This window comes from Nansenia antarctica, assembly GCF_963989245.1.
Source record: "Nansenia antarctica genome assembly, contig: SCAFFOLD_205, whole genome shotgun sequence".
In the NCBI taxonomy this organism is placed as follows: Eukaryota; Metazoa; Chordata; class Actinopteri; order Argentiniformes; family Microstomatidae; genus Nansenia; species Nansenia antarctica.
In genome coordinates, this window is record NW_027663464.1 from 92177 (window position 1) to 108880 (window position 16704).

Consider the following 16704-nt stretch of genomic DNA (forward strand, 5'->3'; position numbering starts at 1 on the left):
GCTTCGATTGCAGACTCAAGTTAACGCGCGTGCAGAAAGATGCCACGAAACTCGTGTCCGGTAGCTTTATTTAAAGGAATTTCAAAAATAAAAGACTTGGCAGGCAGCTCTCTGTATGATATATTGGAGGAATCACGCAATGCGGGTGGATTGAAAATACGGAACAAACAGCGTTCCGTATTGGTTCAAAACGGGACGCATCTTTTAACTGTCAGATACGGAACGATTCCGTATTTTAAGGGACGGGTGGCACCCCTACGTCACGATTAACACACATCTACACACAACACACACACCATTCACGATTAACACACATCTACACACAACACACACCACAGTAAGATTACTGTACCTGTTGTTGTAATAAGTGGGTTGGTCCCTATATAAGTGCGGTTAGACGCACACAGTCTGTGCCTTGTTGTGACCCCGAAATCCCATTAAACTTTCTGGACACGTTTTTGTATCCCCGATAACGAATAGCATGTTGATAACGTAGGCTGGAGTAAAATCACAAATACATTTTAGGCTGTCTTGAGGAAAATGTTTATATTGTTGTTTTGATACTTTCTGTTAGTGCCGATATAAATTCAGGGTATATACAGGAATCTTGAGGTTAATTTCAATACCTTTCTAAGACTTTTTAAAGACCTTGTCAATATTTTTCCAGACCTCACCGCCACTTCGAGCTGTAACCGTTAACATCAGTGACACTTTAACAGTTTTAGTTTGCAACAGACTAGACCACTATCATACAACACAATTTCCGGTTCATCTTTGTTTTTTTTAATAAAAACTAATAATTTCACGAACTTTTACTAAAAGTTTTTAGGACTCAAACTAAATATAATTCAGAAATACCTACAAAATTCTAAAAATACTTTTTAATACTTATTAAGGGTCTTGATTTTCCCAAAATTGATTTATCAACTTTTAATACTTTTCAAGACACCGCGAGAGGTGCGACATTGAGAGGTGTGGTGTCTCGCGCATCAACGTCGCGATTGAGGTGACGTCGTGTCGACCACATGTCCAACGAACTTCAGTCGACGAGGCCTCAGAGTCATTTTGATTAGAAGAAAACTCCTTTTCCAAACAGTGCCAGCAGTCTTGGAGTCAGGTAATCACCTAAAGTAGACGACTATTTATCCATTTTTAGTACTAGACTCTGAAATGGACGACGCCTCGTCGTGATTGAGAAGCATTTTTCCAAACAGTGGCTTCCACCATTGATTGCCAATTAGCCAAGTCTTGGTGTCAGGTGATCCACGTTTTACTTGTATGATAAATTATTGTTCATCACTCGATATACATTTAACCAAAGTAGTTTGCGTTATATTAACCGAAAAAAGTATAATCCTGGATCGAAATATTAGGCTAAAAGAGCAAGCTAGCTAGGCTCTGTCATTGAGTATCCTCAGCTGTGAAGTTAGCTAGCTATCAAGCATGTGGAACAACATTGATCTTTTGAGCAAGTTATCAACTGTGGGCTAATAACCGTAGCTAGCTACAGGCTTTGAGTCTAGGACAAAATAGAAATCTTGGTCCCAGACGAGTACAGGTATGGCGAAGTTGGACAGCCCTGGCTATGTCCTATGGCGATCTGGAGACTGGAGTCGCCAACGTTGACTTGAGGCCTTTACTTGAGATCACGTTTATGTAACGAAATAGTCAATGGTGAAGGTAAAGAACAATGTGTTATGATTCCAACATGATGTTTTGTTGTTGTTGTTGTTGTTCAGCAGGATGGCTGATACTGATGTGATGAAGTTGATCCGGGCTGTCCTCCAGTCGGATAAAGATGGGGTGTCCATCGCACGCCTGCAGAAGGACTACAGGTCTCTGACGGGAGAGTTCATCCCCCTCAACCGGCTGGGCTACCCCTCCATGGAGGCCTACCTCAGGAGCATCCCCACGGTGGTGCGGGTGGAGCATCGCAATGGAAGGGTGGGTACAGTAGCTAGCCACGACCACTTCATCTGTACATTACATTTATATTGACCTTTGGATGTTGTGTACAACATATAGGCTACTACACGTATAAAGATATAATCCTATTCACAGATAGTTCAGAAGTTCCATAGCCGCTGCTCATAAGTTTTCTACTCAGTCACTTAACGCAGAATTGTATTATTATTGGTAACTTGATTAAATCTTTGGCCTCTGTAAAATCATCTCATGCAATACTGACATGCAATAATAGTTTTACGGTGTGTTTTTTTTTTTTCATGCCTTTTGTGATCTTCATACTACCGTAACTTGTTCTAGCTCATGTGTTTTGCGGGCGTCCTGGAAGAGACTTCACACATTGCTCAACTGGTAGCCCGACAGAGGACCTCCAAGAGGCCCGGCCGGTCACAGATTGTGAACTGCCCGATCAGGGTTAAACCCTCCTCATTCCTGTTTAACGGTAGGTAAAAAAATAAATAAAAATGGACTGACATATATAGCGTCTTATTCCAAAGCGCTTTACAATGGCCTCTCATTCACACACCAATGGCGGCAAGCTACCATGTAAGGCGCCGGCCCGCTCATTGGGAGCAATTTGGGGTTCAATGTCTTGCTCAAGGACACTTCGACATGTGGCCAGCTGGGGCTCAAACCGCCGATCTGCCAACCTTGTGATCATTAGACGGCAGCTCTACCTCCTGCGCCACAGCCTCCCCTATTGTTGTCACCGCCGTCCAATGAGAGATGGAGAAATGCCTCATTTGAGGACAATAGTTAACAATATGTTTCTGGCAGACATTTTGCTACTGCTGAACTATGGACATGGATGGTTGGAACAGAACTTAGTAACTGGGCTCTTGCAGGTCAGACAGTGAACTAGAAAACGAGACGGGCTGGCCTAGTTCAGCCAGTATTCCTCTGAGAACATCGGCTTTCTACAGGAAGCTAAGAATACAACTCCTTAAAAAGCCCTCTCTCCCTCTCGCTCGCTTGCTCTCTGTACAATATTTTGGTGTGTGAACAAAACCTGACGGGGGGGGGGGGGGGGGGGGTAGTATGAAGCTTCTCAAACCCTGAAGGCTGTTGTCTCTCCTCCTTCCCACTTGTCTTCCAGAAAAGCCCCGGACATCGTCGTTGCGTCAACCAACGCACTGTGGGCTGTCTGGCAGGCTCATGACCCAGACATCTATGGGGAGACGCCCGCACATTAATAGAGGCTACGGAGGTCTTGGGTTCAACCCTGATGCCCAGCACAGAGGACCCATCATTCAGATGAAGAAACCACCTGTGCAGTGTGAGAGGTGAGGGGACTCAAGGACACACACAGACACACACACACACACACACAGGCTCCCAGATTCTGGATTCAGTATTCACATTTTATTAGGATGTGAGGCTTTTGTCACTAAAATTGGAAGCAGCAAAGATGTGTCTGTGTGTGTGAGAGCCGAGAGGAGAGCAGCGGAGAGAGGAGAAAAAGGTTAATATTCCCCACTTTCTCTCAGTCATCGTTGCTTAAGTAACCTGCCCACCCTATTCCGTTCAGACATGGTACTCCAGACTGATGTGAGCATTAAGTACCTACTGTGACATCATGAGTGACCAGGCTGCTTTATTTCAAACAAGCTTTATTTCAAACAGTTTCAAGTTTATTGTGACATAAACCTGGCACATTACACACGTGTAAGAGGGTAACATTCTTAGGCTTCGGTTCATGACTTGTGATTGCAGCACAAGACAATAAGGCAATAGGCATAATTCAAGATAAGAAGAAAAATGACAATAGTACAGAACATAATTGACAAATAACATTATTTACAATAAGTGACTGTGAGCTTAATCTTAGGTAGTCCATATGCATGGGATGTGCTTGTGGAGGATAGTCAATAGCAGTGCTCGATCGCCTTGGTGCAGTTGCCATTTGGAGCTCCAATTAACCCCAATAAACACTTAGCACCTTCTGATGACCGCTTGTAGATGCACTGTCTGAAGTTTTTGCTGAAAAATGAAGTCACAAGTCTGTAAACAGATATTCTGCTCCACCAAAAGAGTCTCCTACGTAAAAATTCTAATTTCTACTGGGTTTTTTGCATTAAAATAGCTATAGAGGCATGCATATAGGCAACATTGCATAACTATTGATAGGAGTGTTGACATTTTTTCTTTCCAGAAATAATTTATTCGAGGTCTCTTTGGAAAGTCCTAATTCACTGCTTAATTGTCATACACAGAAAAACTGGGTGGTAATTTAAGGGTTAATGAACATGTTATTGGGGACAATTTCATCATACATACACAATATTATCGCAGTATTGCAAACATATAAATGTGAATTTTAGTCAGTGTGTATGGATGCAAACGCACACACTCACACACACATTTGTTTTTGTAATCTTCTGTGTCAGAAATAGGTTTCAAATTAGATACCTACTGTAGTTCACAAAACATTTAGTCTATTTGATGATACAAAGCAAGTTGCTCATGTTGATGGTGGCACACTTCATATTGATGGTGACACAATCTCTCTGTCTTTAGTCCAGACAAGAGGTTGCCGCTACCTTCCGGGCCATCAGGTGACCATCAGGATAAACCTGCTGGTGAGTGCGACCCCATTGTCCACGCACCCCTTTATATAGGCCTGTCCCAACACTTTTTAGATTAATCATTTCTTTCTCCCCACTTTAAGTCAATCACTAATGTAGACTACCCACAGTTATGGGTGAGGTAATCACTAATCTAGTCTCTTCCCACACAACGTGGAGTAAACTATTACTAGACTAGTAAAACGTTTTTGCTGCTGTTTTCCAGCTCCCTCCCCAAGGCCAAAGAACATCTACGAGTACGACCAAGAATTGGTTCAGAGTCGCCTCATAGAGGTCCTGACCAAGTATTCTTGTGGTCTCTGGCAGTCCAAACTGCCCACTGTGTACCGGGAAATGTTCTGCCAGGAACTACACGGCCAGGCCATCACAGACATGGAGAACTGGACGCACATTTGCTCAGTGAGTATGACTGCAACAATTACAATATTGATTACTTCCTTACTCCTCTTCATCCCCTTTGGGACATAAGGCTTCAATGAGCTCTCTCTGTTGCATTCGGTCCTTGGCAGCATCCTGCTCCTTTCCCTATGACAGGTTAATCTGTTCCAGCTCTTGTGTTTGCACAGTTGTGTCACAGTTCTGCGCCAGGTGAACTGAGACTGCCAAAGGCCCCTGGCCTGAGCTAGATTACTCTTCCATCAACTGGTGGATTGATGATTCACTTGCTTAGTCAAATGTATTGATTGTAAGTCGCTTTTGGAATAAGGCGTCTGCTAAATGCCTAAAATGTAGGTGGTTTTGGGCCTCCCAGGTTCAGTGTTGCTTAGAGGAGTGAAAGTTATGTTTCAAACACACTTTCTTGCAGGCCAAAGTGCATTTGGTGGACACTAGTATCGCTTTGTAGTATTGAAACATTTCTCTGCCGACCTCTACCTCAGCAGTGCGTGTGCTTTTCATTTCAGCGCCCATGTTAACGGGTTAGAGCAGCCATACAGCGCGCAAGGTGCACGTCTCACGCTGGCTGCCGCGACACGCCATCTAGAGATTTTGATTCTCACCATTATTTTCTGCATGCAATGCAATGCCTCAATCGACAAAGATAGGGCTGGTAGTAGCAGCTCTGCTGTTAAAGCTGCACTGCCAGTACGGAAGCCGCAAGCATGAGAGCCGCAGCAGTTCCGCCATGCACACACGCTGCTGAAGTAGAGGTCGGAGGTGCGGTTCGAGCTGTGATGCCAAGTATGAGTATTTGAGGCTGGTAGATACCCAGATACCAGTTAGAACTCCATTGTTCACCCAGATATAGAAATGTCATTACAGTAAATCATAAATCATAAATCACAGTTAGGTTGTGTTAATGAGATCTTGTGTCTCTGCTGTAGACAATCACTAACTAAGGTGACACTTTGGCCCACGTTTCCTCTCCTTACCTCTATGCTTAAAGTAAGTACAGTACAGTACAGTAGATCATATAAAGGACCCAGCAGTTAAATCAAAACTAGTTTTGAATAGAACAGTCTGTGTTAAGACACACTCCACCTGTGAAGAAGTTGCCACTCATGTGAGTTTTCAGATCATGATTTGAGTTGTATGAGAAATGTGCAGTTGGTGTGAGTTATGAGTAGAATGACACCGCTTCCCCTAACTTATAACTGATGCTGTGACTGTATGTAAGTGGAGGAGGTGTTGGAGATGTCTGTATTTTTCTATCTTTTAACTGTGCTGGAAATGCTTGGATGTGTGCCACTGTCTGTTGTGTGTGCTCTTTTGTTTTAACATGTAACCTGATTTCTTTTCAGCCCCCCCTCCCCCTAAGAGGCTTTTGTCTTTTGCCAGGCCGCCAATGTAAATGCCTACAATGCCTGCCTGGTTAAATAAAAAATAAAATAAAATTGTGTTCCAGATTGAATGGGCCAGCAGCACTAAACGAGACGACCGACTGGTTTTCCCCCTTCTGTCCAAAGCCCCCAGCATCACCCCTCCAGCGAAATCAGCCACTGTCGGCACAACGTCACAAACCCCTCCTACCCCCCCCTCCCAGACGGCTGCAACAGTCCCACCGGACATTTGCCTCAAACTCAAAGAGCTCCTGTCCAAGTACATCCATGGCCTGTGGGCCCACACCCTCCCCAAGCTCTTCCAGGAAACCTTCAAGACTCCTTTCCCCGAACTAGACAACCTGTCGCTGCTGCTGGACGCGTGCACCGTGGAGTACCCCTTTCTTGACAACAAGAAGAAGGCCATTCTCTACGCCCTCCCCACGGAGGACAAGAGCAGAGCCCAGCAGGTCCCCCGTGCCACCAACCCCCCGTCGGCCAGCCCCCTGGTGCCCCCGCTGGTTAAGCCCAAGGAGCAGTACTCCTCTGTGCTGGTGGTGGAAGCCAGCACCAAAGATGTCATCATCAGGTAGATGCCAAAGTTCATATTGTGAGGAGGAGCGAAAAATTTAATATGGATCAGGCAAATACATTCAGGTGAACTGAGACTGGTGATGTGTATAAAGTATTTATGACTCTGAAGGTCAGAGTCATTGAGCTTCTCACAGTGGTAGCCAAACATTCTGAAGAGATGGTTCACTTTTTTTTGTACATTTGCCTTTCTATAATATATCTGTTGCCGTCGATCTAGATGGTTTTTGAGTGCATGTTTCCGTGAAGTTATTCTTCCTGCGCGGCAAAACGTCATTCGGGGGTTTTGTAAATGTGACCCCAAAGAGAAGAGTTCCTTCAAAACTGCGCCAACCTTGTGTATGTACCATGATCCTCAGGTACATAGGCAAGGAATATTCTGACGCCCAGGAGGCGATGGAAGACACCATGCAGATACTCTACAGCCGACTCGGCGCACAGAAGCCCTTACTCAACCCTGCCGTGGGGGAACTGGTTGCCGTGAGGTTCGAAGGTGGAGAGGAGGTCATCCGAGCCCAAGTCGGTGAGGTCACGAGTGACGGTCAGGTCAAGGTAAAGTCTTTCATACCCTATTTATGCCAACATCAGTTGGGTGAACATAAGAACCACAGTCATATTATTATAATGATAATATCATCATCAGTCATATTAGGTGTGGGAGGGTGGGTAGGGGGAATGTATGCAGGTATGAAATGTTGTGTATTTTGGTAATTGTTTTGTCATTGTCCTTTGTGTGTTTGTACATAAAATCAAAATAAAAAATTGATCACAAAAAATCAGTCATATTATACACACAGTTTAGTTTTTTTTTCGGGCTTGATTTAGACGTCTGTTGTGGGGTCCTCTGTGGCTCGGTTGGTAGAGAATGGTGCTAACAACACATAGGTTTGGGGTTCGATTCCCGCTGGGACAATATAAACAGGAAAATGAAATGTATGCACTCGCTGCAATGTAAGTTGCTTTGGATAAAAGCGTCAGCTAAATGGCATGTAGTAATAATAATAATATCATATTAAACGCATTGTAAGAAAAGATCCGTCCCTTTAGTGTTGAGACAGCGTGGTTGTCCATAGACCACTGGTTTGTTTAGCTGCGTTGACAGTTTAAACAGGTATAGACAGTTTACTCATTCTCCTGGGTGCTTTTCAAGCACCCGAGTCTTGAGTGAGGATTTGACCCATAGCAAGCCTCCAGGAAATCAAATGAAAATATTTTAATTGTCATCAGTGTTGTATGATTTCGTAAGCACTGCTTATCATGTATGTATGTATACGTATGTACTTGAGATAAACGTTGCAAAACATTTAAATAAAGGTCCACTGCAAATCCAAGCCCCCATTTCTGACCAGGCGTAATCTTGCCCCTGCAGGTGTACTATGTGGACCATGGATTCTCAGAAGTCGTTAGCAAAAGCAGGCTCCTCCACCTGCACAAGGACTTCTTCCAGTTGCCATTCCAAGCTGCCAACTGCAGCCTAGCAGGTAACTTACAAACCTCAGTTTCTGACGCGTGGACCTTCAGAGCGTATCGATTAAGCAATCATCCTCTTCTATTGCTCTGTTCTCCTGAGTGATGTCTGTCTGTGGTGTTCTCTCTGCAGGCCTGGAGAGCTTTATGACAGAGCCTGCTGTGCTGGCGGCTCTGGAGTCCCTGGCGGTTGGTAAGATCCTCCTGCTGGAGACTCTGGGGAAGGACGGGGCACTGGTGGTGCTGTACAACACGTTGCACGATGTTGATGTCAATGTCAACGCTGCCTGTCTCCTCGCCCTCCAGGATCAGTCCATGGCAAGCCCTCTGCAGGTTGGTAGCATGTCATCATCCGGGGACTTGCTTTCTACAGCAGGTTAGGTCGTAAACCAAGGAGCTTCAGTTAATAAGTAAAAGTGCCGAGGGGGGGCGCAGACAACTTTCCGAATAATTTCAATAATTTCCAAAAATGTATTCGAATAAATAACAATAATTTCCAACCCTAGGTTGGACTTCCTTCGCTCCTAGAATCTCAGTCGAGAGATTTGAAATTCTGGTTTTCAAGATCTCAAGCTAATGCAAATATTTTTTACAAGCCTACAGCATTTTCATTCATCGGTTTACTTTCATAAACGCCAATGGAATAACCAAGGGTACCTGCTGAGCATTGTGATGTTACATTAACATTTTTAAGCAAAAAATAGGGACTACAATACATCTTTAAGAATCGATGGTAATACATTTACACATTCAAAAATGGTTTCACAAATTACTGATTGTGGTGAATCGTGTAATGTGGAGCTTTTGTGTTTTCTCTTGTAGGTCAACAGCATGTACATGAAAGTGCGTGTGACCAACATATGCACTGATCAGACCATCTTCTGCCAGCTGCCCTCACGAGGGCAGGTGAAGCTGAATGACATTTTGAAGAAGATTGAAGCCTTCTTCATATCCCAGGTAGATGAAGACTGGTACACTAGCATACCATTTGTGTTTTATTGTAAGTAGCTTATATTGAAGTTGGACCGTTGCTGTGGGACAGGTCACGTCAGAGTCGTTGGTGTCGAAGCCGTTTTGTGGAATGTGCTGCCTCGCCCGCCACAATGGGAAATGGTCCAGAGTGGAGGTACTGTAAGAGTCCCTTTTTCAGAATTAAAATTAATTGAATTATTCAGCAAGATTGGACATTTTTCAATGATTTCTATGATAATACAACACTGTTCTCTTGCCCAGATATGTTCATGGAGGTATGTAGTGTCTCCACCGAATGCCACGCATGCTCAAAAACTATGTTGTGTCCCATTCTCCTGTGTCAGATCACCTACCTCCACTGTGGTGGCAGAGTTCTGGATATTCGGTTCGTTGACCTGGGAACCCCTGCCTCTGTGGAGGTCATCGAGCTAAGGGAGATCCCCACACCTTTCTTACATGAGCTCATGGTCATCCCACACCAGGTGAGACAGCCACACACCAGACGCCGAAGCGACACCCACAGACTTCAACTCTTATTTTGAAATGCTACTTCTTTTTTCCCCAAGAAATGTGGTTACCTTCTCAGTTGGGCATCGTAGAAGTGTGCTCTTGTGTCTATAATGTGTGTCTAAGCGTGTTTGAGTGTCTAGAAAAGCTATAAGTCTAATGCAGTGGTTCCCAGACCAGTGTTAATATTATTATTATTATTATTATAGGCGATCAAGTGCTGTCTGGAGGGTATGTCAGTGGGGAGAGCCTGGCCTCCTAAAGCTCTCCTCTGGCTGAGAGCTACTGTCCACAACTCCACGGACTGTAGCATAAAGGTAATTCACACAGTTGTATCTTTACATACAGGGTTCCCACGGGTCCTTGAAATCCTTGAATGTTTGTGAATTTGAGGAAAAAAATCACGGTCTTAAAAGTTTTTGAGAATAGACATGGGTCATTGAAAGTGCTTGAATTCCCCTCTCTCTCTCTCTCTAAAAAAAATAATATATATATATTCAAAAATGTTTTACTTAGCTTAGTCTCTGTATTGCTTAACTTTACACATATTTCACATATTGTCTTGCTATGCTGTGGTAGAGAAGGCAAGAGACCATCTAGTGTTCACACATTCAATCTCTTTTTAATTGTTGTCTGTGAGCGCATAATTCCTATTACTCATCTAGATCTGTCTCAAACTATGCCGTGTTGGGTCCTTGAATTTGAGGGAATTGAGTCTTGAAAGTCCTTGAAAGGTGCTTGAATTTGATGTTTCAGAAGGTGTGGGAACCCTGACATATTACACATACATATATATATATATATACACACACACTTAATAGTGTAACCAGTGTGGAGAATGATAGCCAAACACATGTATTATCTTTCTATATCTATCTATTTTTGGACAAACACAGATATTGTTGAAAAGTGTATGTACTCAGATGCACAGTTCGTTTAAGATGAAGTTCTTGCTCTGCTAGGAAGAAAGTTACAGTGGTGTAACTAATTTCAATCCTTATAGTGGAGCTATATCCTATATCTATACTTTTTATGACGGGCTAATTTTGGATCAGATTTTTGTTTTTTCAACCCTTCTTCTCCCTTCTTGTTGCACTTCAGATCTCCAAGCTGGATGAAGCCAAGCTGGTTCACATCTTCATGTTCACCTCTAATGGCACTCCATTAGAGGTGAAGACCAGCATCAACCACCAGATGGCGCACTCTGATCTGTGGAAGTGGCCCAGCCAGAGGAACCCTAACCCTCTGAGCTCTGGTGGCGGTGACTGTGACCTCACCAAGATGGTGATGGTGGAGCTGTCCCTGACCAGCCCTGTGCCGCACCCAACCCCAGCCCAGGGATCAGAGGGGTTGACGGTGGACGAAGTCGCCCCCAGGGGGGTCACTTCGGCCAGGGGACAGTCGCTGCGGCTGCCCCCTCTCCTGGAGCTTCCTCCGACGGACCAGAACCTGGATATCTATGTGTCTGTGGCCTGTCACCCGGGCCACTTTGTGTTTCTTGCCTGGCAGGATCTGCATAAGCTGCAGGTTCTGTTGGGAGAGATGATCCTCTACTACAACAACACAGAGGAGGGGACCAGAGTAGAGGATGTGAGGAAAGGAGAGATCTACGCCGCCAAAATGGAGAAAGAGTGAGTACAAATCAGAGGCCAGACTCATTGTAGGCTAATGCATGGAATAAGAAAAACAACAACAACAACAAAGAAAGCCGTATGGTTTGTTTATAGATTACATCAATTGTGTTTTGGGGATTTTCCTTAATACGCTAAAACGCTGAATAAACTCAGGAAACATCATAGCTCTTTCGCATTCCTTTTTAACGACGATGCCGTTGGCGATCAAAGAGCGTTACTCCGTCATTACTAAATGTATAGTTTAATTCGCCTTGAAACGTTAACATAGTGGTGCTGGCAAGTTTACAGCATGGCACAGTGCCACTCTCGCCTGCTTCGGTCCTCCACACAGCCTGACCTGGAGGCCATGACCACATCTGCAGTTGGGCATGCGGTTCAACTCCCAGAGGCATTTGACGTCTTCGATTTTTGACCCTTCAAAAATATCAGCTGGTTTTAGAAACTGTTGCCTTGCACTATATGTTTAGTCTCTGACAAACAGGTCCAGGGGGGTATTCCATCAACGTCGCTAAAGGAAGGAGGCTTATTTTGATGCATCTCATGAAAAAATAAGCCTGGATTATCCTTTAGCAACGTTGATGGAATACCCCCCTGGTTTATGTTATACCTTCTGATAAGTTATGGGCAACAAAACAATGACGTTTATTTTGGGAGATTTTCTGACGCTCTCCCTTCCCCCACCTTTCCCAGCTGGCACCGGGTGGTGGTGAAGGGGCTGCTGCCTAACGGCCTGGTGTCTGTGTACGAGCTGGATTACGGAAAACAAGAGCTAGTCAGGTGCACCCAGCTGCAGCCTCTGATTGAGGAGTTTAGACAGCTACCCTTCCAAGGCATCACTGCACAGTTGGCTGGTGAGTGGACGCTGAGATATGATGGCCCTGATTCATCACATCATCATCATCATCATCATCATCATCATCATCATCAAAGAAATGAGCTGAGCGTATGATTGATCACATTGACTGTTTTACGTAATTATGGCAGATAAGTCACATTGCTTAACTTAACACATATTTCACAATATATTGTTTTGCTGTGCTGTGGTAGAGAAGGCAACAGACCATCTAGTGTTCACACATTCAAGCCTCTCTTTTTAATTGTTGTCTGTGAGCGTATAGTTCCTATTATATAAATTCTCATCTAGATCTGTCTCAAACTATGCCGTGTTGGGGTCCTTGAATTTTAGGTAATTAAGTCTTGAAAGTCCTTGAAAAGTGCTTGAATTTGATGTTTCAGAAGGTGTGGGAAGTCCCTGCTGAGAGTAAATTGATGAATTGATTGCCGGTTGATAAATAAGACCGGTCTTTGGCATTCCCCTGTTTTCCCCTCCTTTATCTGCACTGAGCTTACTAGACCCCCCCCCCCCCATCCCCCACAGCAATGTGCTTTCATCAGCCAGGTCTATCAGATCAGTGTGCGGATCAGCCAGGTCAGCCAGGTCTATCAGATCAGTGTGTGGATCAGCCAGGTCAGCCAGGTCTGTCAGATCAGTGTGTGGATCAGCCAGGTCAGCCAGGTCTGTCAGATCAGTGTGTGGATCAGCCAGGTCAGCCAGGTCTATCAGATCAGTGTGTGGATCAGCCAGGTCAGCCAGGTCTATCAGATCAGTGTGCGGATCAGCCAGGTCAGCCAGGTCTATCAGATCAGTGTGCGGATCAGCCAGGTCAGCCAGGTCTATCAGATCAGTGTGTGGATCAGCCAGGTCAGCCAGGTCTATCAGATCAGTGTGTGGATCAGCCAGGTCAGCCAGGTCTATCAGATCAGTGTGTGGATCAGCCAGGTCAGCCAGGTCTATCAGATCAGTGTGTGGATCAGCCAGGTCAGCCAGGTCTATCAGATCAGTGTGTGGATCAGCCAGGTCAGCCAGGTCTATCAGATCAGTGTGTGGATCAGCCAGGTCAGCCAGGTCTATCAGATCAGTGTGCGGATCAGCCAGGTCTGTCAGATCAGTGTGTGGATCAGCCAGGTCAGCCAGGTCTGTCAGATCAGTGTGTGGATCAGCCAGGTCAGCCAGGTCTATCAGATCAGTGTGTGGATCAGCCAGGTCAGCCAGGTCTGTCAGATCAGTGTGTGGATCAGCCAGGTCAGCCAGGTCTGTCAGATCAGTGTGTGGATCAGCCAGGTCAGCCAGGTCTATCAGATCAGTGTGTGGATCAGCCAGGTCTGTCAGATCAGTGTGTGGATGAGGAGACAGGAAGCACTTTTAGACTCGTGGGATGCAACAACACCAGTGTTGAGGCAGTGGTCTGGACACCTCAATCTAATTTCAGGAAATGTAACAGTGTCATGTGATCAGATCAGGCTCATCTGATTGGCCTCTTCCTCCCCAGGTGTCGAGCAGAGGCAGTGGTCGGAGGCGGCCTCCATCGTGTTCAGGAGCCACGTGGAGAAGAAGGGCCTGGTGGCTCAGATGGAGTCGGTCCAGGACGCAGCCCTGCCCTGGGACAGGAAGGTGTCCATCTTTGTGGTGGACACGGCAACAGACACGGACGTCTGGCTGCACCACATCATGGCTGAGTTCCCCCAGGAGCTCAGTACCGCTGCCTAGGACTCTCTGGTCTGTGTGTGTGTGTGTTAAAAACATTTTATAATCTTATTCCAGAGCTGGGTGTATTGTTCTGTTTTAAATCCCTATTTTCAGTTATTTAGCACCAGCTTTTGTTCTTCGCACATTAAGCCATTTATCTCTTTGTTAATTTAATTTGTGGCTGTGTTATTGTTTTAGTGTGTTACTTTATTTGTTTCCTTTTTTCTGATCCTTTAGATCTTTAAATGCCTGCGCTTTTGCTGTGCTTTTGCTGTGTGTTTTGCTTTTTGCATGATCTCCCACTACTTAAAAAATAAAATGCCGAAATTGAGTGAATGTGGAGTTATACAAAGTTTTGTGCTTGGAAGGCATTATCATATTTTCTCATTCTAAATGATTGTTATGAGTAGGATAACAAATACATTCCATGCTTTGCTTGTTAATTTTATTAATGTTCCCTGCTTTTGAAATGTCTTCCATAATTATATTTATTTTCGTAAGATAATAGAGTAGCCTAAAAGAGTATTACTTATTTAGTATTAGCGTTGGGAGAATGTATTGGGCGACGGATCCGAGTGTTATTTGGAAGAGAGAAATATACAGCACAGTTAGCATTTGTTTAGAAAAGTTCTATACAAATGAAGGTATTATTGTTATTTATTGTTCTATGCGCGCTTGCCTCGGACCGAAGCAATGACATCACTGGAGTGGCAGGCCAGCGAGGGGGTGTACCGAAAGTTGACAGGAAGTGTTACACACAGTACGCCAACCACGGAAAGAGAAGTTGAAAGGAAAGTTGAGTATTTAATTTCAGCCCGAGTTGTCAACATTATAGGATATCCGCGCGTGCCATGAATGTTTTTGTTTGTTAGTTTTTTGATTGATTGATTGAAAACTTTATTAGAAGATTTGCAGAAGTAGGTACATGAAAGTACATATTACATACAAGGTCAACTAACAGGATAAAAACCCAAGAAAGCCACTGGCTTATTTCAATTGGGGTCCTTGATTCTCAATTCATCGTTACATGTAAGACAGACAAAAAAACTAGTACTATCTACAAGATAATACAGACAAATAACTAGTACTATCTACAAGATAAACATACATCCATCATGGGAAGAACAATACAACAAAACATAAGGTATGTACAGCGGGTAGGACAGGTGGGGACATACACCACAGGTGGGGGCGGGGGACAAAACACAAAGTATGTACAGTGGGTAGTTCGGGCGTTATTTTCCCTTGGATGAAGCGACCCCATAGTGTGACTCGACCGGTCCGAGAAGGAACCATATCTGGTCAAAGTATTCGTCTGTCACAACGCGGGACCCGTTTGCTATAAATAGATTTGGGATAAGCAGTGGAAGAGGTACGTGGATATTGAGATCTCCTCTTGCAATAGCGGACTTCATCTTGACGACGTGAGGCTGTGCGGTCTTAACACACACATACATATGTGGTGTCCCAACCAGACAGACCCCGTGATACACCAAGACCAATTAGGAGAAAACTCAAGCCATGCCGTTTCAGAGACTAGTATACCCCTTAGTGTTTCTACCCCATTGACTTCTTTGGACAATGTTACACTTCACTCACACACTGTTATGCCTGGACGTCAGAGAAGAATGGTCACATCAAGTAGATCTTTTGCATACATACATGATAACATTTGAAAGATTTGGTCATGTAACATACTAAGACCCTGACCCTCACCGATGCTTTCAATGTGTCACCCAAACTACTGAAACTTCTAAAACAATGATTGTTTTGCCAATAGCAATTCATGCTTTTAATGATTAAAAGCACAATTACTGGTATATGTTTATGCATTTGGTCTGTCAAGTACTTGGCTGCTGCCACTCCACAGCAAAGTGCCCATTGTTTTAGACCCCTGGCCTAATGTCACAGTAACTTTGCAGTTCAATACTAATAACGTTGTTGCTCCAATAGAATAGCCTACATCTACCTCTTAGGAGAACAACTGTTCTATTGAACTGTCTGCTTAACTTCAACTTCAGTGCAGACAGCCCCCCCCACACACACACACCATACCTCAGTCCTCACATAACGCCTGCCTTTAGTTTTGCCTTTAGTTGATTGATTAACGCGTTGAAACGTTAGTTAAAAATGCATGACTCTTAAACAGATTCGTGTTTGAAATCAATCAGCAACACACGTATGTATAGGGTCAAACTATAGAATACTGATAGGCCTATGCCTTACGATTTGTTGCATGAGAGTAGTAATAAAGTCCACTTTATTTTTTTGAAAAACTTTTCATACATCATGTTCCTTTCAAAGTGCTAATAATACTAATAGTAGTAGGCCTACAGTAGTTGTAGGGGACGGGTAAACCCACGGAGCTATGATGACTGGAGGCAGGGTCCACATTACATCCACCGTGTTGCATTGGTATAGCCTGATATAAAGCCTATAGCCTATAAATAACGCCTCCCTCTCTTAGTGCCCTGGGAGTGACAGGGGAGCTGTTTCTATCAGCTGTCCCCCCATTGGGGTTTAGAAGGCAGGGAAGGCTTTGCAGTTTGACCCACAGACCTTCAACTCCTCTCTCTCCACCGTGATGCAAGCGGGTCGGTGGGGGTCTGGTCGGGCGGGGGCGGGGGTGGATGGACATCTATCACCTCGAGGCAGTGATTTGGCCGACTTTTGGTGTTAGGTCACCGTGCAAGGGTTGG

The 16704-nt window shown here is 44.5% G+C and overlaps 1 protein-coding gene across 1 annotated transcript; it reads left to right on the forward strand.

The window, feature by feature from the left end:
• Window positions 1–1743: 1743 nt before the first annotated feature.
• Window positions 1744–14026, forward strand: LOC308175070 (tudor domain-containing protein 7B-like; the record flags this gene model as incomplete). Its single annotated transcript, XM_080550794.1, has 13 exons — window positions 1744–1948; window positions 3062–3248; window positions 4769–4949; window positions 6532–6896; window positions 7258–7450; window positions 8268–8379; window positions 8499–8698; window positions 9188–9322; window positions 9408–9491; window positions 9682–9819; window positions 10946–11475; window positions 12169–12329; window positions 13809–14026. The coding sequence occupies 13 exons, from the start codon at window positions 1744–1746 to the stop codon at window positions 14024–14026; spliced, it is 2709 nt and encodes a 902-aa protein (XP_080406920.1).
• Between the last annotated feature and the right edge of the window lie 2678 nt (window positions 14027–16704).